Source organism: Labrus mixtus, chromosome 2 (assembly GCF_963584025.1).
Source record: "Labrus mixtus chromosome 2, fLabMix1.1, whole genome shotgun sequence".
Taxonomy (NCBI): Eukaryota; Metazoa; Chordata; class Actinopteri; order Labriformes; family Labridae; genus Labrus; species Labrus mixtus.
Genome location: NC_083613.1, coordinates 14,853,157 through 14,880,768, shown reverse-complemented (window position 1 = coordinate 14,880,768; position 27,612 = coordinate 14,853,157). Strand labels below are relative to the sequence as shown.

General features: G+C 40.2%; 1 protein-coding gene across 1 annotated transcript; it reads right to left on the bottom strand.

Moving 5' to 3' along the window:
• Positions 1-24,605, bottom strand: slc43a1b (solute carrier family 43 member 1b). The gene is made up of 15 exons (XM_061052934.1): positions 24,472-24,605; positions 20,216-20,373; positions 16,113-16,296; positions 15,951-16,006; positions 15,721-15,797; positions 10,354-10,446; positions 9,176-9,309; positions 8,581-8,723; positions 6,929-7,075; positions 6,781-6,816; positions 6,332-6,464; positions 5,790-5,919; positions 5,582-5,655; positions 3,932-4,055; positions 1-3,817 (listed from the first exon to the last, which is right to left on the bottom strand). Exons 2-15 carry the CDS (start codon positions 20,367-20,369, stop codon positions 3,590-3,592), a joined length of 1,713 nt encoding a protein of 570 aa, XP_060908917.1. The 5' UTR covers positions 20,370-20,373; positions 24,472-24,605; the 3' UTR covers positions 1-3,589.
• Positions 24,606-27,612: the final 3,007 nt, after the last annotated feature.

The following is a 27,612-nucleotide window of genomic DNA, read 5'->3' as shown; positions in this document are numbered from 1 at the left end:
TTCATGAAACATGTTTTATTTTTTTCTTTACATTTCTCGACAACAAAATCAAAGCAACATTTAAAATAGAGACAGAAACAAAAAACAAATCTTCCTCCTTCGAGAAAAGCTATTTACAACAAAAACTTTAAATTAAACTTATATCTTACATTATATCTTGATGGCAGGATTTTTGATCTAACTTTGGCTTCTTTTTCATCACCTCCAAAAGTGATGGTGATAATGTGACAATTGATAACTGCAGCCACCTTTTTAATAAGGCTATAATAACGTCACACTGTGGACGGATACATCAAAGCAACAATATAACACAATAAATACTACCTTTCTAAGCAAACACATTTGAAGTCCTTTAAAATTGTTGGTCTATATCTATATGTGTATTTTTTATGTTTTAAGGTGAACCGGATGTATGCATAGCAAAAAACAAGATTCAAATAAGGTGCTTTGTTTTTTGTGCAATTCTGCCTCTAAAGCAATAAAACTATAAGATTTTATATTAAAGGGTTTAACACCAAGGCACTCCAAAGCATGCAGATTATGTCAAACATGTTTTTTACATTTAATCACAGAATCAACCTTATTCTTAAACTATACATTCTTCTATTAACACTGTACACTACACTACAGACACTCACAACAAAACATGGAAGCAGCCAAAGATGGAGAAGTGTTTCTCCTCAACGTACTGCACCGCTCTTTACTGTATTTTACTTACTCTGAATTTTATAATCACATTTTCATATTTGCTCCAAACAAGTCTGTGCCTGCACAGAATCTCAGAAAATTTTCATGAGAGGAGAACAAAACGACTCCACACTTCGTCTCGTTTGTGAAACACTGGCCTGAACAGAGCTACGATTGGCTCAAATATCCCTCGTTAGTGATTTAGTTCCTGTTTAGTTATTGCAATATATCAAGTGCAGCAAAGTGGAACAACCACCGACACACATGAACATCTTTCCAAAACTTAAAGAAAAAGACACAATGTGCTTCTGCTAACTAAAAAAATATCAACTAAAGAAGAGACAAAGTTAAGAGTCACATTTACAGAATCAAATCCAACTATTACAAAGACTCTCGGAGAAAGCTGGTTGTCTGAGACCGTCAGAGTTAAAGATTAATTAAATGTGGTTTCTAGTATTATAAACATCTTAAACTGGAACTCAGATGATATAGGCTTCAGTCAGGACAGCTGTCAAGTTAATGCAGTAAATGTAATCATTGTTTCATTACATTTAGTGGTCTTTGGCATCTGTATAGGTCTTTGAGCTGAAAGCACTTTCTTTTGCATATTTGGGGGAAAAGAATACAAGCTGTGAACAGATGTCGGAATAATCACCTTTGAACTTGATTTATAGCAAACAGCTGCTTGATTACACATCCAGCAGTTTATAAGCAACATGCACATTTGTGTGGAGTCGTGTTATTGGAGACCTGATGAGTTCAAATCCAATTTGTAGTCTTTTTTTGGTCTGCTTTGGTCTCCATCGACTCCTGAGGTTTGTACCAAACTATGAAAAAGTTGCTTTTAAGTTGTAAGAGAAAGGATCTGTTCCTCTTTTCAAAAGCAACATAGTCTTGTTTTAAATATCTCTTCATCTGTTTTTGATGACAAAATATTTTTTGCCTTTAAAAAGATGGTGATGAGATGTGAATACTATGTAAAGGCTTTATTTTTTAACTTGTAGTTTTTGTATTTTACCGACAGGCGACTTCTTGAATGCAATTTTCAGGCTCATGAAAAATTCTGCAAAGTTAAAAGAGCAATATGTAACTCTGACACCTAGTGTTTCAAATGGGTACTGCAGCCCAAATTCAAAACATCGGAGATATGTCTCCCCCCGCCCCCTCCTCTTTAGAGTCGACGCTCACGCAGATTGACAAGTCGTGGACACTGAAGCTTCAGTGTTTAGCCAACTCTGCATCGGTCTGTAAACCTTTCTGTGTTCTAACCTCTCTCCATGTTTCAAAAGCATTTCCAATATTGATCCTAGTTTGAGCACGTTTCTGCTCGTGGAGCTTATTAGAAACATGCAGAGGCTTTTTAGGTCGGGTACAATCACTTCTATCTGAACCACTTCTCTTGCCCGCTTCCATCGCTGCAACACCTGTTGGTTTGACCTGATAACTGCTCTCATATCTGACAAACCGAGGGGCGTCCAAAACGGCCGTGTGGGGGTGCCTTAAAACCGCCTACCTTCTCTGGTCCAAACAAATCCAGAGCATTCAGGACCAGAATCTAAAGTTAGAAGGAGGACATACTGGCTGCTGCATTGTTGTCAGAGGAGCCAGCACTTCAACATAGCATGTTTCCTTAATGTCTGATCATATAGTAAGGTACCTTTATCATTTAAATCAGTACATATCTTACATTACATATTGCTCCTTTAAGTTAGGCTTTGATAAATGGCTAAAATGGTTTTGTAGAGCTACTGAATGTGGTTCAAACACACAGAGTGTGGTGTGGTCCTTTAATTATTTTATATCAATTACTGTAAAGGTCAAGGGTGTAGGGATTGTGAATATTTCCCAGAATGCAGCTCACTGGTCAATCATATGTACATCTAGCCTGTGTCTGAAATCACACACGAATACACCATTGTATAGCGGCATTATCATACCCTATACAGTCCATTCATTGTACCCAACAATGCATTGTGAAAAGTAATGTACAAACTGGTCACTATCCAACGTAATCTATATATCATCATGCAATGTGGTTCAAAGATTTTTACGATCAGAAAGTGGCGTTTTACCTCGGTCAGACGGATTAGAGGAGCGTGAAAACCGAACACAGAATCACAATAAAGTTTATATTTGGAGGATATGTTACTGAACTCTAGAAGCTGTTTTAATGAAGAGGAAAGGACTCTCAACTTTAGTTTTTCATAATGATGAAGACAGGCATGAGACCATCGTCTGTAAGCACCTATATATATATATATGTATATATATATACATATATATATTTAAAATTCAGTACTTGATATTTATTTATCAAATTCAATTGTTTTTGTGAAATTACGATGAGAACCATATCAATTAGCATTGAAATTCATGCCGTATTAACCTTATTTTTGATGCCGACATGAAGCTGCACAATTCAGTTCTGCTAAAACGATGACATCATTACCGACAGCCAGAGTGGTGTCTGAAATGTTTTTCTTGTTGTGCCGAATGAGTGCCCTATATAGTCCGCTGCAATGTAGGGAGCTGGGAATGAGAGTGTGACTTCAAACACAGCCATAGTCTCATTTTTTTGCAGTTTGCATGTGTTTCATGAAACAATCCTTTTACTTTAGGGCACAGAAAGTTATTGTTATTTAATTCCATCTCAGTTGTTCCTGCAGCACCTTCTTATCACTGTTTGTGATCTTTGTGTGTTTTAAATAAAGCTTGAAAACTATTTAAAAATATATTTCTCTCTTGTTTCATTTTTGGTACTGTTATTGCCGCTCTTCTCAGTCTAGATCGAGTTGAGGCTGCGTTAATGTTAGTCCCAGAGTGTTGATTTACCTGTGCACCATAACTACAAACAAATGGTCTATAATGAAATAAATGGATCATATAAATCCTATAAATCATTTTAAGCTGTGTGCCCATTTGTTGTGCAACCGTTACCTACATGCCCATTCTTTTTGCCATTGGCCGTTACGTTCTCTGATTGGTTAAGAGGAACATTCTCTTTGTCTGATTGGCAGGCGGCCAGCTTATCACGTCTTGCCCTTGCCAGGATCAGGTTTCTACGGTGATAGAACAGATAGCCCGGCAACAGGAAGCCGGCCGAGGAGAAGATGAGAAGTCCCAGGTTGATCTGTTGTGAGGAGAGACATGTCAGTGCTTGTAATAAAAACCTGTTATAAAACCTGTCTGATTTGTCTGTTTTCTCTTGTCTTCTCTTTAACCGTGTGTGTTTGTGATCTCTCACCCAGTAGGGATCTCCTCTCAGGTGTCCCACCATCAGGATGAACAGTGGCTGCTGGAGCAACGCAAATGCAGCGCTGATCATTGACTGCATACCTGTCAGCGTCCCAAAGTGGTTAGCAGGATACCTGAAGAGACAGAAACAAAAATCATCAGAAGGGAGGAAAATCATGCAATCATTGTTTGATCTAGAGTTGAAATATAGACTAAACATCACATGATCATGTAGTATTGAAATTAATGTTAATGACCGACATAGTTAATCATGAGCAAACAAAATGTATATACTGTACAATAGTATAAATGTTCTGGTGGAAAGGTCACCTTTCACTGTACAGATGAATTATGTGCTCACACTGAATGAGGTTTCATTCAGTGAAACAGAAATGTTGCTGCAATGCAGACAAAGCAAAAGCACGCTGCCCTGGTGATCTATGCTGCCCTGTGTGCTGAAACCTCAAAAGACGGGGCCCCAGCATGCCCCCCTGCGTACTGCCAGTGCCATACGCGATCAAGCTTCCAGACCATAGTCGGTGATAAATAGTGGATGAAGCATGAGTGACCATCAGTTACAGCAGGGGGCTTTGAAGCCCATTGATGGAGGTCTCTATGCTGGAAATGCTGTCCCAACCTTACTTTCATTCAACCTAGCTACAGGCTATTAGGTGGAGTTGAGTTGGGTTTAAAGCCTTTTTGACAAATCAGGTCAGCCACACACCCAATATGTATAACTCGTATACTGTTAATTTCTGGTGTAAAAACAGGCTTTTATGAATGTGACTTCCTGTGCTTCTGCAGTCAGCCTCAAGTGGACACTGGACTAACTGCAGGATTTTGCACTTCTTTACTGGCTTCATTTTTCAACACCAGCGGTTGCCGCTTTCACGATAATGATGCAAGTGTGAAATCAGCGCAGCTCGAGTTGTCTGCGTGAACTAGCTGGCAGGCATCGCTCCATTTGTGCTACTCAAAAATCTTGGTAACTTCCTCTCATTTTTATTGTATGCCTGAATACACATAACACACACACACACACACAACACTGTTGTATGCCCGGATTATCTTTATATGACCTGAAACATATAGCCACAAACTCAGAAACGGTCAGTGCCTTTACGCACAATATTTAATGCCATTAGTTGTTCAAATGTTCGGACACGCCAACAGGATTGGACATCATTTATTTACTTTACTACTGCTGGAATCCAGGGCTTTATGCTGTACTTTCTCCATAATGGACACAGCAGGAAATAACGGTGCCATGCACTTAGAGCAGATTTCAGTTGGTTTATGGCGCAGTCCCCAACGCAGAAGGCCTCCTTTGCACCTGACCAGACCAACACACGCAACGGTCCTAAAGTTAATGCAAGTTAATTTCCTGTTTACACAATGTTACTAAAATTTTGCTGGGTGGAAAATACCAGTGACACTTGGGCTGTGCTCCAAAACGTTTAGTGCCTGTTGACGATAGGCCCCCTCATGTTCAATCAGAGAACTTTCGACTGTTGAAGGAGGTTGAAGGAAAACTCATCTAGGCCATTGTGTTCCTCACAAATGCCTACCTTCACACAACGCTTTCAGAATTATACATAAAAAATAAGGATGAAAATGAAATACTTCAGTACACTTTGAAGATAGCAGTGTCTTTACTCACACAGCAGCATAGAGACCCCCACAGCAGGAGTGAATAAATCCTCTAACTATGGTATGCAGGACAAACGACACCACCTTACAGAGAAAAGTAAACATAGAGTCAGATAGCTCAACATTCACATGTCCGTTTCTTTATATAGATATTTGAATTCTGCGTTAGTATGCTGGGAAACTTTGATCCTTGTGATTCTGGTCAGCATTTTACTAACCTGAACGGGCAGGTTGTCAATCAGGGAAATGATTCCAAACGAGACCAGTAGGAGGTTGGTGAAGATGAAAGCTCTCATGGCATTGGTCAGTTTCTGGATCTTTCTGTCTCTTTTTGGTGGATCTGATTGGCTGAAGAGGGAAAATGTCAAGAGATGTTAAAAATAAAAGGAGAGTTACAGCTATGACATATTTGAAATGCATATTATTGGGGCCAGTATGGAAACATGTTTTTTTTTTTGTTTTTTTTTTAGATGTATTTTTGGGCTTTTGTGCTTTTATTGGAGAGATGGGACAATGGGTAGAGATGGAAATCAGGGAGAGAGAGAATGGGGATTTACATGCGGGAAAGGAGCGGACTATGGCCTCCATACATGGGACACGCGCACTACCCACTACGCCACCACGCCACCAGCGCCCCTGGAAACATGTCTAATGTAATTCCAGGGCTAGCATGAAAAAAACGTAATACTTTGCTGTAAACAAACTCTTGCCTTTCTGACTACTTTGTTATTGCAGCAGCATGATACCTAAATACAACTACCTCTTTTCAGATTGTGTGTTTGCATTTTCCTCCTCACACTCCTTCATCCTCCAGTCCATGATGTATCCAATCAGAGGACAGGTCAGCAGACACAGGAGCTGCATCGTACCAAATATCGACGAGTAGAAACCCACTTGGGAGCAAAGAGATATAGAGAGAGGTAAATTCAAACTCACATAACAACTACAGTAATGCTTCTACTGACAATATGTTTTTTATGTGTGAGTTTGAGGGTTATTTTCCGTAGGATCACAGGTTCCCAAACTTTTTCAGCTGGGCCCCCTATTTGGCAGGTGTGCATTGTTAATAACCTCAGGCCCACCACTTTGGGAATCACAGGTTTAACAGGTGTTTCGAAGCATTCTCCTTCACTTATAATATATGAATCAAACAATACCAGATTATCCTTTTTAAAAGAAGGACAGACAACTAAGTATCTTGTCTCTTACCTTGGTCCTTTGCCTCCATCTGCAGCTCCTCTGAGGCTGAAACAAACAACAGGTCAGGAATCACCACCACAGATAATTTCAGACATGTTACCTGTCTCTGTTAAGCTCAATGAAAACAACAACTTTTCTTAGGTCATTGTCATCTTACGGTTAGGGTCGCCATAGGTGACCAGAAACTCCAGCATCTTGTTCATGGCACCCATGAAGAAGATCAACCTCAACTGAGTCATCGCCATGGTGATGACACTCCACAGGAAGATGGGAGAACACATAGAGTGACAGAGCGGCAGTGGGGCTGAGACAGACAGACAGACAGACAGAGAGAGAGAGATGTGATGTGTGAAAGCAGCTTCTAGTTGCAGAGTTTTTCAGACAGTCGAGCCAAATAGATTCAGTTCACTGAAAGTTCAGTTTCCTGCTAGTTTCACAGTTTCTCTTTTATTTTTCATGCTTTTATTTTGATTTTTTTTTTTACAGTTTGAACAGGGCAGACAGATGTGAACGGAGAGGAACTGATTTTCTTATGTGGCCTGACTTTAATTGACTAATCAGCAGCAGAAAGTGCAACGCATCTGAAAGTGACAGAGCAAGGTGTGGGACAGATTGATGAGTCGGATGAGTGATCAACACTTACGATGAGCAATGCTTTCAGTTAAAGCCTCGGGGAGTATCACCCGACTTTAAAAGAACCAGTTTCGCAGTTAAATGTGGTTTAGTTAAAGGAAGGAAAACTGATTCAAAGGTCAGACGATGTGATGCAGGTTCATGTTTACTAGAGTTTGCTGTGAGAATGACTGGAAGGAATATTTAAGATTAGCTGTTTATGTGTCATTTATTAAAGGTCACATATTATGCAATATGCATGTTTCTCTAACACTAATATGTGTCTCTAGTCTGTCTACAAACCCCCCAATGATGAGAAAAGTCCATCCTCTCCGTCTTCTGCCTGCTCCACTTTTCAGAAAATGTGTGCTCAAACAGGCCGTTGGGAGATTTTCCCTTCATGACATCACAAAGGGCAATAACCCCTCCCCCAGGTGGGTGACACTCCCACAGCTAGGTGTTTGTTCTGCCCTCTGAGTCTGCCTTCTTATTGTAAACAATTAGGCAGGGTGCCATAAAGCCAAAGCAACCCGAGCCCTTCTAGAGGGGCCTTGTTGAACACTTGTTGAACATTTACATTTAAAGGTACAGACACAAAAACAGCCTGTTCTGAGCAGGGCTGAAATAGAGGGGTTTATAGGCATGATCAAATACAGGATCAGAGTGGATTTAGAACAAGAAACTTCACAGACATGTCTTGGGGAGCTCTGCGACTTATTAAGTCAGTGGGTTGAATTAATTTATCCCAAATCATCGCCTAATCAAGGGGGCATGTCATGACACCTGTCAATTATTTGCACTACAGATGTGAATGGAAGAGGACGCCACTGTGCAATGCTTGGGCTGTAAGATTTAAACCCATTTAGACATAAAACATGTTTTTTCTTGTACGTTTTGGGTTTGGTTACTATTTCAGGTTGTTCTCATTTTTATTGTATAATAAAGTAAGAACTTAGCCCTGCTAACCCATTTAGACCTGCTGTACCCTGCTCTTATTTATATTCTGATTTTCTTCTGTAAATGTGTTTCTGGTGTATTGAACAAAAAAAACTATTTTTTGTTTTGACAGTAAAATGTATCACTCATTGAGACTCTTTGCTGTAAAAATGCAAAATAAAAAAGGCCTTTTTGGCAGCGTGCTGTTAATCACTTTGTCTGACACATACCAACCATATCACCTACTCTAACGGCTCTTACCCTGAGTCGTTCCTTGTGAGTCCGTCTTCTCGGCTTCTGGCTGCTTGGCTCCCATCATGTCTTCCATGACGCTCACATGGGTGACGTAGGTTTCCCCTGTCATCTTGTCCTCCGTCACGATCCCACTCAGCTTCACCTTTTTACTGCTCAGAAAAAGGACGGCGAGAGAAAATAGGCTATAAAACATATAACATATCTCCAGCCTTTATCCAACAGGACAACAAAGAGAAGGAAAGGTTTTGTCTGCTTTATCTAATCTTAACCCTCTGACTGAGGAAGTGACCAAAAACATGTTTTTTATACATGATTACTTTAGTGGATGAGATCCATGTAAAGTCAGAGGTGAAGAGGAGTTGAAAAAGATTCATATTCTTTGTAATGAGTGACTAAGCAAGAGGCCAGACAAGAGTCAAATTTGCTTTCCTTAATTTGAATCTCATCAAGAGAGTTGATGAAACATTTTGGATTCAATCTATTAATAATAATTGCATATGCCTTCCCATAAAAAGGTATAGGCTACATGACTCATCACTTTATTTTCCAGGAATGTGCGACGATGTTTTTTGTATCTATGGTCCTGACTGATTGTACTGACGTGTATCTGATGTCTTCGGGTGCAGGGAAAGATTCAACGGGCCAATTCAGGAAGCAGTTGAGGAAAACCATGCAGGCTATACCAGACCACACCCACATGATGATGTGGAACGACACGCCGAGGTCGTAAATCACCTGGAGAGGAGGAAGAGGAAGAGGAAGAGGATTGGTATGGGAGAGAAATAGAGCAGGAAAAAGGGGAGATTGGGATTTTTTAAAAAAGGGGGTAATCCACAGCTTCACTGTATCATAGTAATATATGATTGTTCTTTTTACTCTCTTTCACCCCGTGTGCTCCCACTTTTATTTAAAATCACTCTAATTAAATGGAATAACTGATCTATCTCCATCTCCCCCTTTTCAATTTATATATTTGCTTTAAAGGAACTTTCTTCATGATTCATATCGAGGTTCAAAGTAATCGATAAAACAGTAAATATCAGGGGTTTTCTGTCCTGACGGGGAAAGCTGAATCCTCCTGCTCAAGGAAAATGGCAGCAGTACCTACATGTATCAGGGTGCATTGCAAAGGAGCCACAGCTGTGCTGCATCTTCAGCGTGGATGGCATAAACACAGCTGAACATCCGACTGAGCCAAATCTCTTTAAAATATTCTTGTCCATCACATCCTGTGCACCCACACTCTGTGTTGCCTTTCTCTTGGTTCATAGAGTAGTATTGTAGCTGGGCCCCAAAAAATGATGGTGCTGTAAGTGTAACAGATTTTAGCTGTGCACAAGAGAAACAGAGAACATGAGCAAAATCTGAAGTTTTTCTAAATGTAAAGCTTACTCTTATTAATGTCACAACTCAGCTGAAATAATCCCATCATGATGAAGCCTTGTTTTCAATGTATTTATTTCTGCAAGTTCTTGTGTTCCTTTTTGTTCTCTCCTTCTGTCTACAGTTCTTCAGCTGTGTCTTTGACAGTCATTCAGCTTCATGTCTCACAGAGGAAAGGCAGGGGAGATGAAGAGAACGAGGAAGAAGATAAGAAGAAGAAGGCAAAGGAGGAGGAGGATGAGGAGAAGAAAAAGAAAAAATGGAAAAAGAGGCATAGGAGAGAGATGAATAGGACGACAGTAGAGGAGAAGGATAATGAGAAAGAGGAAGAATAGGAGGAGTGTGTGTGTGTGTGTGTGTGTGCGTGCGTGTGTATGTGTGTGTGTGTGTGTGTACCTTGACCCCGGGGAATGTGACGGCTGAAGAAGCGTAGGAACCGATCATCAGGGAGAGGACCGTTGACCGAACATTTCCAAACATGTTAGGCAGCTGGAAGAATTAAATTAACCATAATCATCAGGAGAAAAAAAAATCTATCAATATGCACAAAATAATCTTCTTTAAATGCTTAATGTTCATGTAAATATTTTTATTTCATCTGAAAGAAACTGTAATGAATAATAAAAAAAAGGCTCATGTTCTTCAGAGGTGTTTTAAAGGCACTGAACAGCAGGGGGTGCTATTGCATTATTAAAACCTTACCCCTGAGTAGTAGAACTTCAGCTAACACACACACACACACACACTCACAATCACAATCTGACAGCAAGCCTCAGCGTTGACATGTGCAGTCAGTATTTCAGTATTTCCATCTCCAACACTCAAAGTATTGTAGTATGTGCTTTTAGTGCCAGTATGCTCTCTATCTGCCCTTCTCTTTGTCCCTCACACACACACACACACACACACACACACACATGCACACAAAACCTGACTTTCACTCGTCCTTTTGTCGTGCTGACTTGGCATATGTGATTTTTGTGGTCTTGTGAATGTTCTCTAAAGATGCAGATGGGGGTGAGCGTGTGTTTAGTGTGTGTGTGTGTGTGTGTGTGTGTGTGTGTGTGTGTGTGTGTGTGTGTGTGAGTGTTAGCTGTGTGTGTGTGTGTGTGTGTGTGTGTGTGAGTGTTAGCGTGTGTGTGTGTGTGTGTGTGTGTGTGAGAGTGTTAGCGTGTGAGTGTGTGTGTGTGTGTGTGTGTGTGTGTGTGTGTGTGCGTGTGTGTCTGCAGACTTTCGCTCTAACTTTAGTAGCCAGTGTATCAGTTTAACGCTACAGGGTGGCCTTAATGCTCAGTTTACACTGACTACACACACGGCACGAGACACTGTGGATGACTGTTTATGTATTTTAAACGTCACTAATTGAATTCCCAACAATACACTATACATACTGCAGCCATGACATGTCAATTATACACACAATGGAAGAAAAAAACAAAACATTATTGCAATGTTGTGCATATTATGTTGATAGTTCTGAAAATGACTGGGATATACCTTCTTGATTTTATATGCAGAGTGGAGATTGGATGGACATTATGTCTTTGCTTGTTTGCTCAAAGGGTCTTATATGATGTTTAGTGAATAAAACATCAAACTCTGAAAGAAAACAAGAATCCGAGTTCTCAAAAAGTACGTTTTGATGGTGTTTACTGGACATTTCTGAGCTTTAGTGACCTTTGGGATTTTTGCCGCGTTGGGTATGATAAAATGAAAACTGTAGTTGTATACATTTTATGTATGGGCACACTGGTCCATCATATTCTTACATAGAACCAACGGAGAAAAGTTGAGGGAAAAGATCTGAAAGAATTTGAATAAGTTTGATATCGACTGTAGTTGACGTTCATTTGCCCTAAAGACCTTAGGAGATAGGAGATGTAACATTGTGCTGCTTCTATCATCTGAAGGCCATTCAATGCATCTCTTTTCTCATATTCTTCACCACTTTTGAAACAATATATAAAGTGAGAATAAATGTTCAGTTTCCTCTCAAATAAGCAAACAAATCAACTCTGAACCGCCTCCATCCGCCCCCCCCTTTTCCTTATTGATCTGTCTGCTTATCTGTCCAGTCTGTCTGCGTCACAACGGCTGACTCAGTGGTTTAAATTCTTAGCCTAAAGTTAACCAAAGAGAAACGAGTCAATACCAATGAAGCCTCCCAAATTGTGTAACAAGGAGGGGGATTTCTCACAGATGGACTAGGATGTATATCTTAGTTTGTTAGCTTGATGTTAACATGTTCTGCAAAAAGCCATTAACTGACTTTTAATCCATTTTACTTGTGTACTTTACATGTATATTCTTTATTCTTTATTCTGCCAAATATTTTTTTGTAAATCATTATCTGACTATTTTACTTCAAAATAACCTTATTTTATTTTGCTGTAAAACATTTCAAATGTCTGTTGACTCATTATGCCCTCAGGGGTGTCTTCAAATTGTTTTCTACAAATTACAAAGCTTTGTCGCAGCTAAAGATCCAATCAAATTCTTGCCAGAATTATGTCCCACTTTCTATCTTGTGATATCCCGTTTCTGTTGGAAATACGTCACATAACTGCAGTTGAATACTCTGCAGGGTCTGTTTCAAGGGGACCTTCAGTCAAGGCTCTAATCCAGTGACACGGCATGACTCACTCGGTATGTCTCAGTTCAGGAGATGTATCCCTACGCTCCCTCCTTATTGGTGGTGGTGTGTGTAATGCGATCATGGAGTCATATTTCTTGCACCCATCCAAGCTCCAATCTTTTGTATTCAAGAGGAGCAAATGTGCATGTGCAACTTTTAACTGGAGTCCATGGAGGCCCAGGGTTCACATTTTCTGGCCTAAGACTGGAAACATGTCAACAATCAGTCACTTTAGACACATAATGTAGAACTATATTTTTCTATATATCTAAATAATATTAAACCTGCCCTTTGAAACTGTGGGTGTAAATAAATATCCATTCATTATCTTCCACTTATCCGGGGCCATGTCTCGGTGGAAGCAGGCTAAGCAACTTAGCAACTCCCTACCAGCTCCTCCTGGGGAGTCCCAAGGCATTTCCAGGCCAGAAGGGATAAACAATCCCTTCAGCGAGCTCTTGGTCTTCCCCTGGGTCTCTACCCAGTTGGACGTGCCCGGAAGACCTCCAAAAAAAAATCTTTCTCTTTGTCATTCTCCTTATGGGGAGTGGTTGGGCGGTGGCCTTGCGCCCTCTATTGATCAGCTGCCATTGCTTAAGGTAATGCATAATCAAGAGTGGTTGCTTTAGTCACTGGTGGGAGTTGCTGGTGTTACCTCACCTAATATAGACTTAACTCTCTTCTTTTTACGTCTTCTTCTTTGGAGGATTTTCAGTGGATAACAGGGGACATTTAAGAAGATTTTCTGAGCAAAACAATGCATGATGTCACAATGATGTCACAAATTATACATACAGTCTATCTTTGTGACCAAATGTCTTCAAATGAATAATGCAATTTCTATCAGCCTCAGGTGTACTTGGCTAAATGTGAAACTACACTTAAGGGTCTCAGAGCTATAAATGTTGCTGAAGTCTTTCAATAAAAGGACTATTTGATCGTTCCTTAGTTCCCTGGAAATGAAAGCTTCCAGGATAAGGTTTTTGTTTTTTGCTGGCTTCAGAGAGAGCCTTTATTTTTGTGCAAACTGCCTTATCAAAGTTGACAGAGCTGGTGAGGTTAGCTGGGAAAATGTTCACGTTTACCACAGGTCATTATGTAAAAGCTTATCAACTAGATAACACACACACACACACACACACACACACACACACACACACACCTGAGTAGGAACGTCAGCAGTGAGGCCAAAATGACCATGTCAAGTCCAGGACAAGGTCTGTGTCAGGAAGTGGGAGGAAGAGAGACAGAGACAGGGGACAGGGCTGTGAGGGTGTGTTTGCCGCCCAGGGTTCGGATTGGCTGAGAGGCTGCAGCAGAATTTAGAACAAGTGGAACAGCATGTGTTTTCCAAAATACACATCCCAACCCCCTGTTCAATCAACACACACACACACACACACACACACACACACACACACACACACACACACACACAGGAACACGTGCTTTTAATCACAGGTACTCAACTCACAAAGAGTGTATGGGACAAGACCATTGAACTTTAAGTTTGTACATCAGACTCATAACAACACTGCATCGTAGAAGTTTGCTGCCCTGCTCTCTGTATATCAAAATCTTGGGGTCTTTAAACTTTTAGCCACTCCCCTCTCTTTGATGTCAAGGCATTGACAGACAGAAGGGCAGAAGTGGCTATAACGAGTGACCTGGTGACCCAACAGTCAATGCAACGTATTCCATACATGGGGCATTGACGTCCCAGGTTCAAACCAGACTGCCGACCTTTGTCCTCTGTGCCTGTTCCCATGTTCCCCCATCACTGCTGACTGTGTTTCATGACTTCCAGGCAGACAGTTAGCTTCCCCTACTCTGATGATGTACATAACCTCAGTGTCAGTACTGCAGGAGACGTCATTTAGTTTGACCCATTTCATCCCAAATTACTCCAAACAATGTGTCAATAGTAATCCTTTGTGTATACTATATTAACCTATTTCTCTTTGGCAGTCAGCAAAATCATTACATTTATGAACCAGGTGACGTGAATAACAATGATCATGACATGGACCAATAAGTCACAGCTACACGACTGGGTCAGAGTATCTCCTGTTGTTCCTGGTATGTGCTGCAGTACCAACACAAGTGATCCAAGGAAGGAAAATGTGAACTGACAACCAAAACCAAGGTTCATCGATGGGCATGGAAGCAAAATCTGGCCTGTGTGGCCTCTTTCAACAGAACTGCCACTCAAGCTGAAATTGCTGACAGTGATTAATGCTGTGTATGATCACACAGTGCATCACAGTTTGTTGTGTAACTGGCTGTCCTTTCTCACAAAAAAATGTGCAGCTACACTCCTGCACAATGTCTAACTTGCAATAAAATAATTAGCAATGTGTTAGTCCTAAAACATTGTCATTATACTGTATGTAGTTATTTGTGCGCCAACTTTTAAGTACTTTAGATTGAGACTTTTCACAAGAATTAGATCAAAAGATAAAAGTAGTATTATGTTCAAACAATTGGAGAAATCCATCACCCCGCTCCCTCCTCCCTAGAGTCGATGCTCACGCAGGTTGCCATGTGGTGGACACTGAAGCTTCAGTGTTTATCCAGCTCTGCATCTTTCTGTAAACCTTTCTGCATTTTAACCTCTCTCCATTTTTCAAAAGCATCTCCAATATTGATCCTAGTTTGAGCACGTTTCTGCTCGTGGAGCTTATTAGAAACATGCAGAGGCTTTTTAGGTCGGGTACAATCACTTCTATCTGAACCAGTTCTCTTGCCCGCTTCCATCGCTGCAACACCTGTTGGTTTGACCTGATAACTGCTCTCATATCTGGCAAACCGAGGGGCGTCAGGGTACCGCCTACCTTCTCTGGTCCAAACAAATCCAGACCATTCAGGACCAGAGTCTAAACTTAGAAGGAGGACATACTGGCTGCTGCATTGTTGTCAGAGAAGCCAGCACTTCAACATAACATGTTTCTTTAATGTCTGATCATATAGTAAGGTCACTCTTGATCATTTAATTTAGATCCCATTACATGTCTTTTCAACCTGAATATACATAACAGAAGTTTATGTGTGTGTGTGTGTGTGTGTGTGTGTGTGTGTGTGTGTGTGTGTGTGTGTGTGTGTGTGTGTTGAGTGGGTCTGCAGCGTACTGTGAGTGAGGTGAAGGTCAGGCAGATTCCTCCAAAGCCGTTGAAGGAGACAGCGAGGAAGATGAGGACGGACAGCACTGGTGGAACACGTAGAAATTAAAAATATGATAAGCTATGATGAAACCTTCAAGGGACATACAGTTGTTTCCCCCAATGTTTACTTATTTGTCTTTACTTTGTCCCTCAGTATTTTTCCTTATTAAAAAAAAAAAAGAAATATGTTGTCTTACTGTCAGGGTCGTACGTTGCAGCAGCTATCATTGCACAGGAGGCTGCAAAACAGGCACTGAAATATGAACAGACACTGTAAGTCAAATGGGCCTGGCCTTTTAGTGATTTATAATGAATTGCTGTCAGATAAAAAAGGCAAAAATAAATGACTGTAGTCGTACCTGCCGAAGAGCCTCAGTGGGCGTGGTCCATATTTGTCCATCAGGATCCCGAGCGGTAAAGTGGCAGCACTCAAGAGAAACGAGCCGATGGTGAAGCCCAGGTTTAACACCTCCTCCTGCTCCACACAACTCCGCCAGTGACCACTCTCCATGGAGGAAACGTTGACACTGACAGTCTCATTTTCTGTCAAAAACACATCAGAGAGAGAAATAGTGAAGGACCAAACAATGGCCACAGCATGGATCACTAAACAATGAGTTGTCACCTTAGCACCAGAATTACTTGTCTTGTTAAACTAATTAATATTCATTGATGTACTGTAAGCCCACAATGCTGGTTACATGTTGTGTCTAAGCTGTAACGCAGCCACCCACCACTAGACGGGGCTGTAGCACTGGTTAATGTGCCTGCTCTACCCGCTCTACTCCCCAAAGGAAAACCAGCACATGTGACGGATGGCATCTCGTAGGAGCAGAGCAGGTATACAAACAAATGACCACTTAACTGGAGTGATGTGTTCACTATATTCAGCACATGCATGTGAACGTTAACCTAATTATATACCTAGTCATCCCACTTTACTCGTTTGTCAAATTCTAGTTAGCCTATATATAGGCCAAACCCCCTTCCTGAGTCTCTCTCTGCTGTCCACCAAGACCAACCTTACTAACAACATCCTCTTCCACGATCCTTATCATCTCTACATACAGTACATATATCTGTCTCAACATTCATATGATCTTTCTATAAATATATAAAATTATTGCACCAAGTGAGGTGGTTTATGTGAAGAAGATAAGGGGACCTAGCATTGACCCTTGTGGCACTCCTGTGGATAAATTGTGCGCTTCGGACATCTTCCAAGACCCAGAGGGCAGATCCTGATATGCCAAGTTCAGAGGGCAAGGATAGCAGCTGACAGGTCCAGGCAATAGAACTGAGGACTGACCCGCAGCTCTATAAATATAGTGTGTTGTTACTGACAGTAGTGCACTCTCAGTAGTGTGGCCCCGCTCAAAGTCTGACTGATTTGGGTCAAACAGATCATTTCTGGAAAGGAACTCAGAGACTTGATTATAGACTGGGCGCAAGTTTTTTTGATAGAAAGAGCAAAAGTGGAACCGGTCTGTAGTTTTCAACTTGGGCTAGGTTGAGTGTGGAGCTAGCTTGAATGCAGTGGGGAACACAAAATAGCCTTCAATTTGGTTTTTGAAGAATGTGAAAAACTGTTTCAAATAGCAATTTAAGAGGCTAGTCGACTAGTCTGACTGAGTAATTTAAATATCCTTTTAATAAACAGGAAGATAACTTGTTAGGAACACTCCTAACTAACATGATAGGCTGATCCCTGTTATTTTTTTGAAAACCCAGAGATTAAACACACCAAATACAAGTGTCGTGTTTCTTCTTTTATTGCTCTCATGGACTGTTGTGTGTCTGTTTTGCATTCTCTTTGGCTCACATTGGGTCATCTATTTTTGGATAAGCTAACAGTAACCTAAACATCTGACCTAAATCCCAAGACTAAACCTACAAGAAACCTCACGTTAAATAAAAACATTTTTTTATAATTTATTTATTTGATTATTCACTTATAAATATTCACTTTAATGTTTTGCTACTCGTGACTTAACTGCTAGCAATCTGAAACTGCAACTAAACTTCCTGCTGATTTCTTTTAAATGATAAGAACAACTCACTTGTGCTCAAAATTGTTGTCATGTAGATTAAAAAATGTCCTACTAAAAAAGTCAAGGATTGTGCCCACCTGGAGCTGGAGCATTACTTTTACGGCTAGGATATAGCAGGACTAAGTCCTAAGAATATCCGACTAGTATCCAAGGTTACGGGAAATGTTACAGTCACAACTATTAAAAGGCAAGCGTATAATGGCAGCATGCCTTGTTTAGATAATGGATCACTGAAAAGGTATTAAAACGAGAGTCATCTGTGATCGGACCACAAACCCTCTGGACGTGTACTCAGACAATGTGCTGATCAAAAAGCCTTTGGCAGGCAAGCCTTGCTTGAATAAACAGAATAGCTTTCCCATAACTACAGCATGTGTGGGACAGCAACACAGAGCTGTCACATGCCCTGCAGGCTATGATTGCTCTGAGTGTGTGTGCCCACTTTTAAGTCCTTTCTCTCTCCTTATGTCATAGTCAGTCACTTAATGAATACAGCAATATACTGTAAATAAACCTTGAGGGGTGCTCGTTTAATTGAAAAGACTCCGAACTGTCCGAAGACAGCAGAGCCATATGACGTGTTTCTTTGGCTCTACAAAGTCGCCCACAGATCTACATCCACCTTCCACGTCATGTTGTCTTTCAGTTTTGTAGTCGGAAAGTTATTAAGTTCAGCATACAACTCCATGAGTTTCCTTCTTTTGCTATCTGTACAGTTATTATTTATTTTCTTCTGGTGGGATGGAGGTGAGTTACTTGGCAACAGTCAACGCTCCACTCATGTTCACGTGGACGTGCAGATAAGATTAGCCATCTGTGAGCACAGTTTCATAAACTGTGGGCAGGGTTTTGTAAACACGATTTATTTCTTCAGAGGAAGCGGTACAGACCATTTCACAATGACCACATCTGCCAAGTGAGTGAGTTAATGCTATATTGTGTTTTTGCATTTGACTTGAAATCTACCCTTAAATCCAGAGAAATAGGACTTCACTGGTGGATGTGGTCGCCGTGAAAAGAGTCAATTTATTCTTCTCAGGAGTTTGTGTTTACAAGTCATGCCCACAGATTGCAAATTAGTGCGCATTGATTATGAAATGTACGCAGGGATTTGTAAAACTTTTTTTTCTTAGCTGACACCAGAGGGGCTCCGTACAAGTCAGATCCAAAGCTGACAAGTCTCACACAAAGGAGCATCTTCACACGGTGAGAATCATAAATTGCCCCTTGTTATGTTTTCCCCTCTTACTGTATATACTTTTGCACTTGCTGCATGCCGTACTTGGGGCCCTATATCTGCCTCCGATTGGCCTACCAAGATATTAACTCTAACCAATCCTGGTAAATGGACTTCAGCTTGTATTGCGCATTTCTAGTCTTCTGACTACTCAAAACACTTTTACACCAGGTGTCCTTAATTCTGATAACAATAAATGACATGCGTGGCCGGCAGATGGGTTCTCTTTGGTGTCCTTACACTCCCTTTTTTGTATTTTTATGTGACATTAACAGTTCTGTTCGGTTTAAGAGAAGCTCAGATTTAAACATCCTGTCGTCTCATTCACAGCATCATCTGAAACGATGTCAGACGTCCGTGCGAGAACACTGCCCTACAAAGGCAAAAGGCAGTAACTTCAATTTTTTCAAAATTTTCAAAAATTGATTTTTGTCATTTTTGGAACATTACAGATGTGCTTTATCATGTGGACAGATATCTTGAGTCAATTGTGTTGTTCTTTTGAGAAAATAGTAGGTTGTATTTGCCTTAACTTCCAAAAGCCCTCGAGAAACCAAGACAGAGTCCAGTAACTTCACTCATCAGGGTCTTTGCCTTTGAACTGCAGCATTCCGGAATGCTCAAACTGAGTTAAGGTCTTCTGTCTTTGTTTTACTGCGGATCAAAGTGAAGTTACTGTTTCACTGCAGTGGAGTTAAGGTGATATGCCTTTGTTTTAATATCTGTCATCAAGCACTTAATTGTGCCATGATCACTAGATTTCATGTATATGTTATCATTATTATCATATACTGATTTAATATAGTGATCAGCAACCAAGGGAGCTATCAAATGGAAGTTACTGCCTTTTGCCTTGGCATGACCCCTTATTATTGAACAGGCAATGCAATGGCAGAGTACCTTAACTTCCAAATAAGGGCCAAAGGTCATGTTTAAGCTCAAGATTTTTATGTACATTAATAACCTGATTAAAAAGACAAAGAATTGCCACATTTCCAATATTCTGCCTGCAACTCATTTGGCTGGACAACAAAAAGACTTTAAAGTCATTTTTCTCAGTTCTACACTCTGGCGAGTCTTTTGCCTTTGTAGGGCAGAACAGTCAGAGAGTGAAGTGTCCAACATGTCTTAATGCATATTATCTCTGGTCTTTCTGTCTGGATGTTGAGCTTACCGACACAGAGGCTTGAATAGAAGCCTTCACTCTTCAGCATGATGAGCAGAGAGCCCCAGCCCAGCAGAACGGCGGAGCACAGCAGGTTCTCTATGATGGCTGTGATTGCCATCCACCACCTCCGCCTGTACGCCTGAGACAAACTGGGAGCCATGACGCTGTGGAAAAACAACAACAGGAGACAAGAGAGGTAAACATCACAACATCAAGCAGCAGGGGGTGAAGTTCTCTAAAATAGATTAAGTAAAAGTTTAAGGTTCTAAAAGGGCAAATAACACAATACATTGTTTAATTTTCTGCGCCTAAGTAGCATATTATATTGAGGTACAACACAAAGAAGCTTCACATGCAACCTCCATTTACAGATTCTGATTGAAAATGTAAATCTGAAGGAAACAGATTTGCATATGGGAAGTGTTCTGGTTTAGGTTTGTAGGCGCAGTATTATCATCCTCTGGTGTTTGAGCAAAACTTTGCAGGAAAATAACACAGAGCAAAAGAGACTGAACGCAATCTCTGGAACCCTCGGAGTTCATCTAAGGATTATCTCTATGAACATCTACATGAAAGCACAGCTAACTCCATATTAAGATATCATCCCTCACAATTCACATTTCATTCTTGCTCCTCATGTTGCTAAAGGTGCTGTAACAACCAGGATGATAGCTGATGGGGTCCGAGATTGATACACTCATTATGTTTGTTAATAATCGCCCACAATCGAACCCTCGACCTTCTGGTCGAGAGACAACTGACTCTACGGCTGCTCCACAGCTGACCTAAACAGTGATCGCACTCTGCCGTACATGAGATACAAACTCACTTCATTCCAGCTGAAAATGCAACTCATCTAAGTTTATCAATGGGGGTTCAAAAATTTGTATTTTGTATTTTGTACAAACAAAAAAAACTTGTTTTTAACATTATGACATTATGTATTATTTAAGTTGTTGCTAGTTCTGCGTTATTTCCTTGTTAATTGTTTAGCACCAATACACCAAGTCAAATTCCTTGTACGTGTAAATGTACTTGGCAATAAAACCAGATTCTGAAAAGATTCTGATTCTGATATCACAGTTTATTACTTGACTAGTCATCTGACTCAAAGCGCTTTTACAGGTCACACCTACATATTCACACAGCAAAGGCTGCTATGTAAAGTGACCATCATTATTAGCTTATCCCATACATACTCATTCACCTGCCGCTGACGTAGCAGTGGGAGCAACTTGGGGTAAAGTGTCTTGCACAAGGACACGTCGGACATGTGGCTGCAGGAACTGGGTATCAAATGCCCGACATTTCACACCGAGACAATAAAGTTTGTCTTAATTGATTTTATCTGATAAGTGAATAAATGAAAGGACGCCGTCTCACTTCATATCATCTCAGAGCCAACAGTGACATCAGCCTGACAAGAAACAAGAAACCCAGAAAGATTTTATGTAAAAAGGGACCCCAGGTCACCTTTACAGTAGCTACAGCTATCAGCTGTCACGTATTTGATCCCACACACACACACACACACACACACACACACATGCATGTGAAAACACACACACACACACACACACACACACACACACACACACACTCTCTCTTTCTCTCTCACACGCACAGAATCAGACAGCGGATCAACAAATCAACAGAGCCGGTGTTCTTTCCAGCTGAGTGTGTCAATATTTGTGTGTAAGTGTGTGTGTGCAGAGCTTCAGAAAGTGTGACTAAACCTGTGTGAGGCACATGTTCTGGAGGTCCATGGAAATAGACACGCACTCTCTTCAAAACACACACACATATTTGTCTTGTTATTAATCTAATAATCACCATAAGAACAGGATGTGTTTCACCTTTTGTCACTATTTTCTATGTCAAAGTATACATTTATATTTTTTCCACGAAGTGTTTTCAAACAAAAGCCCCAAAAATTTGGTGTTAAAAAAGATGGCCATTGTTCGCATTTTATGTGAAAGCATTAAAAAAAGTGGACAGCAGTTCAGTCCACCTAAAGCTCTGTTTTTTTTCTGACTGTGTGGAAAGTTTTGAAAAAGTTCATTCTTACAAATTAAAAAGAGGTGAAAATAATAATAAGGTGCAATTAATCTCATTCCGAGTCTGTGAGGAATGCTCCAGCACATGGTCTCGCTTCATGCTGACAACTTTATCAGATCGTACTACATTTTCGGTTAGTGGTTTCCAAAGTGGGGGTTGGGTTGAATATTGTACCCATTATTGTTAAGATATGCAAAAAAGTGGTTCATTTGAAATTAAAACCACATTAAGTGTAATGAAAATAAAATAATAATAATGCCTCAACCACCTCCAGGAGCGTGTCCAGACTGATGGCCAGGGGTGGCATGGGCCCCCCTTGAAATGTGATTGCATAATAGACAATTTGCATAATCAGAGGCGAGACTTCAAATCAACTATTCTGGCTGTTTTCAACAGGCTGGTGGTACTTTTCTTTATGTATTAGTAGTATATTTTTGTTAGTACTCTCAGTTGTAAATACATACAAGCAAAATTGTGCATGCATTGCATGCAAAGTGTTTGCATGCAATTTTCTGGGTACATAAAATTGTGGATTTGCACATCTTTCATTTTCAGTTCCTAAAGAATCAAGTTCAGAAGATGAAAGTGTTGCCAAACTGTGTTACTTAAGTAGGCTACATATCATAGTGGGAATAGAAAGGATAAAAAAAGATTTAAATCATTTGTGTGTGTGTGTGTCCACAAACTAAATGCCACCCCTGCATAAGTAGGTAGGTCACCCTAGTCAAAAAAGTCTTGACACGCCCCTGACCACCTCCAGGGACGATGGGGGCCCCAGCCTGACACTCTTATTTTGGGGGTCAGGAGCTGAAAATTTTGGGAACCCCTGACTCTAACCAAACTTGTCTTTAAAGAGGTCATATTATACCCTTTTTGGGGTTCGTATATTTAATCTATGTACCTACTAAAGTATGTTCACAATAGCTAAAGTTCGAAAAAAGTGTCTGTTTTCATGTACTGCCGCTCCATGCACCGGCTCGCTTCTGACTCTCTCTCTAAGGCTCTGAAGTGCCCACGTTCAGAGTCCCCACGTGTGTCAAGTCTGATCTGATTGGTCGGCCTGTCGGCTCTGCCTTAATTGGTCAGTTGCTCAGCACGGTTCTCGGAAATGTCACGCCCCTTTTACCATATTGGGAATGCAGCCACTCTGGCTCCGAGTGGAGCAAAAACATTAGTACCTTAGCACTACTGTGCTACCACAGGCTACGGCATATCGTGGGCGTGCTACAGAAGTTAACGGGCATGCAACATGAGCTGCTGGGTTTGCCACAACAAGCCAATGGGCTTAGATCAGTGATCTCACACTGACAAGACGTCACACTGGCAATTTTTTTTCGAGGGGGGCTAGAACCAAGCATTACGTGCAGCTAATGCTGCAGCTAACAGGAGGACGTAGGAGAAGCCGCGTTTCCGCGGACTTTGAATTTTTGCATGTAGATGTGCCTAAACATGTGGACACTTGGAAAACACACTAAAGAGCATATAAAACCAGAAAAAAGCATAATATGACCCCTTTAAGTCTGACACACATGTCGCACATTCAAGTGTGCAGAGATTTTTTCAACATATTTCATTCAGAGTCTAAATAAAAAAATAGACTTAAATAAACAAACTCACTCAAAAACAAATATTTAAAAAGAAACAATCCCAAAAACTCCAAAACCTATAAAACACAGAATCCCACAAAAACCTAAAGAAAAAGAAAGACGCACAATCACTCATCCAGGATGATTAACCATCATTCAACTCAATTAACGTCACCTTTATTTCTGTACTGTAAAATACAGTTTTGTTTACATACTGATGTCTGCTGGTTTGCTGTAGAAGCAATTACTGAGAGTTCATGTTGGATAAATAAAGTGATTATTACTCTGCATGAAACCCTTATATGTGAGTAAGTTTTTAAGAATTTTTAAGTGTTGTCTCACTTCTTAGTTCCCAAAAGAGGACACACAAAGAGATGACACAAATAAGAAAGTTATGATTTTGAGGTTATATAGTGGCAAACACATTCACACTTTATATGATCCCACGAGTTGCAGGCATTTCTTTACACTACCGTGTTTACATTTTGGATTATTTGCACAAGAATGTAAGATGTATGCATAATCCAGGGAATAAAATAACTGATCCTGGTGCTGAGTTTTTCAGAATATGACTCTTGGAAAAAAAGTTGCACATGCAAAGTTGTTAAAGTTACTTACTTTATGATGTAGCTCTGCAAATAGATGTCTGTCTTTCTTCCTTTCTTTCTTTGTGTCTTTCTTTCTCCTTCTTCTTCTTCTTCTTCTTCTGTGTTAAAGTTGTGTGATATCCTTCCTTCCTTCCTATCCGTCACCGGCACATGTGTGATTACATTGACTCTCTCTCACTTTCTATGTTTGTCTATAAATGGAGCTCAGGTCTCTCCCACCCACCCTCTGATCTTAACACAATCACACGCACATGCACATGCACACACATACACACACGCACGCACGCACACACACACACACACACACACACACACACACACACACACACACACACACACACACACACACACACACACACACACACACACACACACGCAGAAACACACCACATTCTTTTTAGATTTAATTGCGCCATTGTGTGATGTCTGATGTGTGTTCCCTCACATTTGTTCAGGATTGTGTCACCTCTCAGGGTCATATTAAATCCTCTATTTGGCAGTTTGGTTCCTGTCGGTCTAACATGAGGCTGAGAGCAGCTGTGACACACGGTGAGCTCACTCTCTGGCTCCCCCGTGTGGTCACATTTAGTCATGCATACCCCTCAACATATTTGAGATCGTCATGAAAAATAGTGAGTCATCAGAGTGCAATACAAAATAAAGAATCTGTAAATGGACCACTCAATAAATGTTGGAAAATGAGGAGGTGTCAATAAAAAGAATGAACACGTGAATAAAAGAAGATATGTGGTTATACAGACATACACTTATTTTACTTTTATTAATTATGACTAAAGAAATGTTTGATACGTCCATTAATTTATGTTTTAATTTTAATGTAACGCTTTTCCCCTAAAGGTCAGACTGGTCGCGTCTTTCCGTCCGTTTAAAAAAAAAAATCTTTTCATTTTCTGATATAGTGTCACAATGCTGGATGCTCAAACTAAACACGGGCAGAGTTTCAAATCATGAGGTAGACATATGTTGGAGTAATCCCAAGATAAGTCTGCAGGGGGCGCTAAACGGCTTGTCCTGCAAATCACAGGATAGTTCCCCGATATGAAACCAGGAATTTCTCAAGACGGCTTCAATGCAGACATTTCAGAAACTTATCCTTTAAATATATATATTAAAAAATCATATTGTACTTGTGTCATATTCTCCTCTCTTCAACCAGTTTAAATAAGTCTCAGAGCTCCCCAAAACATGTGTGTGAAGTTTCTTATTCTAAATCCACTCTGATCCTGTATTTGATCATGCCTATAAACCCCTCTATTTCAGCCCTGCTCAGAACAGGCTGTTTCTGTGTCTGTACCTTTAAATGTAAATGAGATGTGTTTGACCACGCCCCTCTCTGGAAGGGCTTGGGTGGGCTCTGGCTTTCTCGCTCCATGTCCTATTGTTTACAGTGAGAAGGCAGACTCAGAGGGCAGAACAAACACCTAGCTATGGGAGTGTCACCCACCTGAGGGAGGGGTTACTGCCCTTTGTGATGTCATGAAGGGAAAATCTCCAAACAGCCTGTTTGAGCATTCATTTACTGAAAAGTGGAGCAGGTAAAAGACGGAGAGGATGGACTTTTCTCATAATTGGGGGGTTTGTAGACAGACTAGGGACATATAGTGATAGAACAACTGTATGTGTAATTTAAATAATATGTGACCTTTAAATGAGCACAGCACACTTTCATTCTGAACCTTTTTATATTTATTTCATCCTGGAACATCGTTTTCATGACAACAAACTTTTTAACATCTGAATGAACAAGAAAATAAAATTAAAATAAACTTCACTAAGATAATATCTGAGTCTGTGTAAATGTTGTTTATGATGTCATGTTGATGGGAGAGAGGAAATGATGAACCCTCATTTCAAACCTGTCTTCTCCTAAACATTTACTACTAATAATAATTAAAATAATATCTATGATAAAACGTTAAGAACAAAGAGTGTAAAAAAGTGGATATACTGGAGATTTGTCAGAGCGAGGCGGTCATGGAGACAAATTAAATATAAATAAATAATTAAAAATAAATACTAGTAGTGTTTACATGTGAACCTTCTGCCTTGATGGTATGAAAATTAACAATATCCTACAACAAATGACGTCCCAATGAGTGTTGGGAAAAACATTTTAACTGCAAGAACTCTGAAAAGAAAACAACAAAAGAAAACAAAATAACAAAAAATATTAAAACAAAAAGAGGCAAAAAAGTGCCCAGCAGAGAAGAAAAATCTTCATTTATGGTGAAGGATGATAAACAAAGAGGAGTAGAGAAAACATTTAATACATAAAAACCAAAAATGCAACAACATTCCTCAGAAATATAAATACGTCCCTTTATTAAAACAAAGGATTATTGGTCTTTATTAAATGATGTCATCAGGAGACGATGACCTAGAGGGCCACTTTGAGGGAAACAAATTGAATGTTTAAGGAATAAAGTTGCAGCTTGTTTGGATGAAAGAGAATGTATGAAGAATGGACAGCGGACAACCTCGCCTCAAATGAAGCCAGAAGATTAAGAGCTCCCCCTGCTGGCTGTGTGTGGTATAGGTCATAAACCCCGCCTCCAACATGCTAACACATAGTTGATGGGTTCAAACTGTAATATCCCTAAATATGTCAGATTTATTTTTCTTCTCAAACTCAGTTTCATCATGAAAGTTATTATCCCGCCGCTTTGTGTTCAAGTCAAGTTTCTTTGTGATTTCTTATCTGTTGCTATAAATACAACAAACGCAAAAAAATATAAATGTTTGCTTTTCATCTTTTCAAAACCGTCACAAATCACCCAGCTGTGGCAACAAATCTCTTTAAAGTTTACAATAACTGAAAGATAAGAAGACCCACCCTCGCTCCTGCCCAAACCCTGAGACTTGATTGTGTTAAAAAAAGTGTTTACTGCGATTACAACGGATTCCCGACTAAATAAGTATAAAAAGCCATGATTGACAGCTCTGTTGAGAAATGGGGCTCCTGCGATGCTGTGTGCACCGGATTATCAGAGTAGAGCAGAAAGGCGATAGAAACATAACAAACAGTAACTAGGGATGTAACATCGCAACAACGACAGTGTCTCAATACTGTCATCAGAACTGCAAAACATTAATTATCGGCATTGCATTATTTAGTAACTTTTAACATTAA

Excerpts from the sequence above, each read along its gene's own strand:
- slc43a1b (XM_061052934.1), bottom strand. The coding sequence starts at position 20,369 with ATGGCTCCCAGTTTGTCTCAGGCGTACAGGCGGAGGTGGTGGATGGCA. Across the intron at positions 16,007-16,112 it reads CCACTGAGGCTCTTCGGCAG|TGCCTGTTTTGCAGCCTCCT; the intron begins GTACGACTACAG and ends TTCATATTTCAG. Across the intron at positions 5,656-5,789 it reads TTGACAACCTGCCCGTTCAG|GTGGTGTCGTTTGTCCTGCA; the intron begins GTTAGTAAAATG and ends TTTCTCTGTAAG.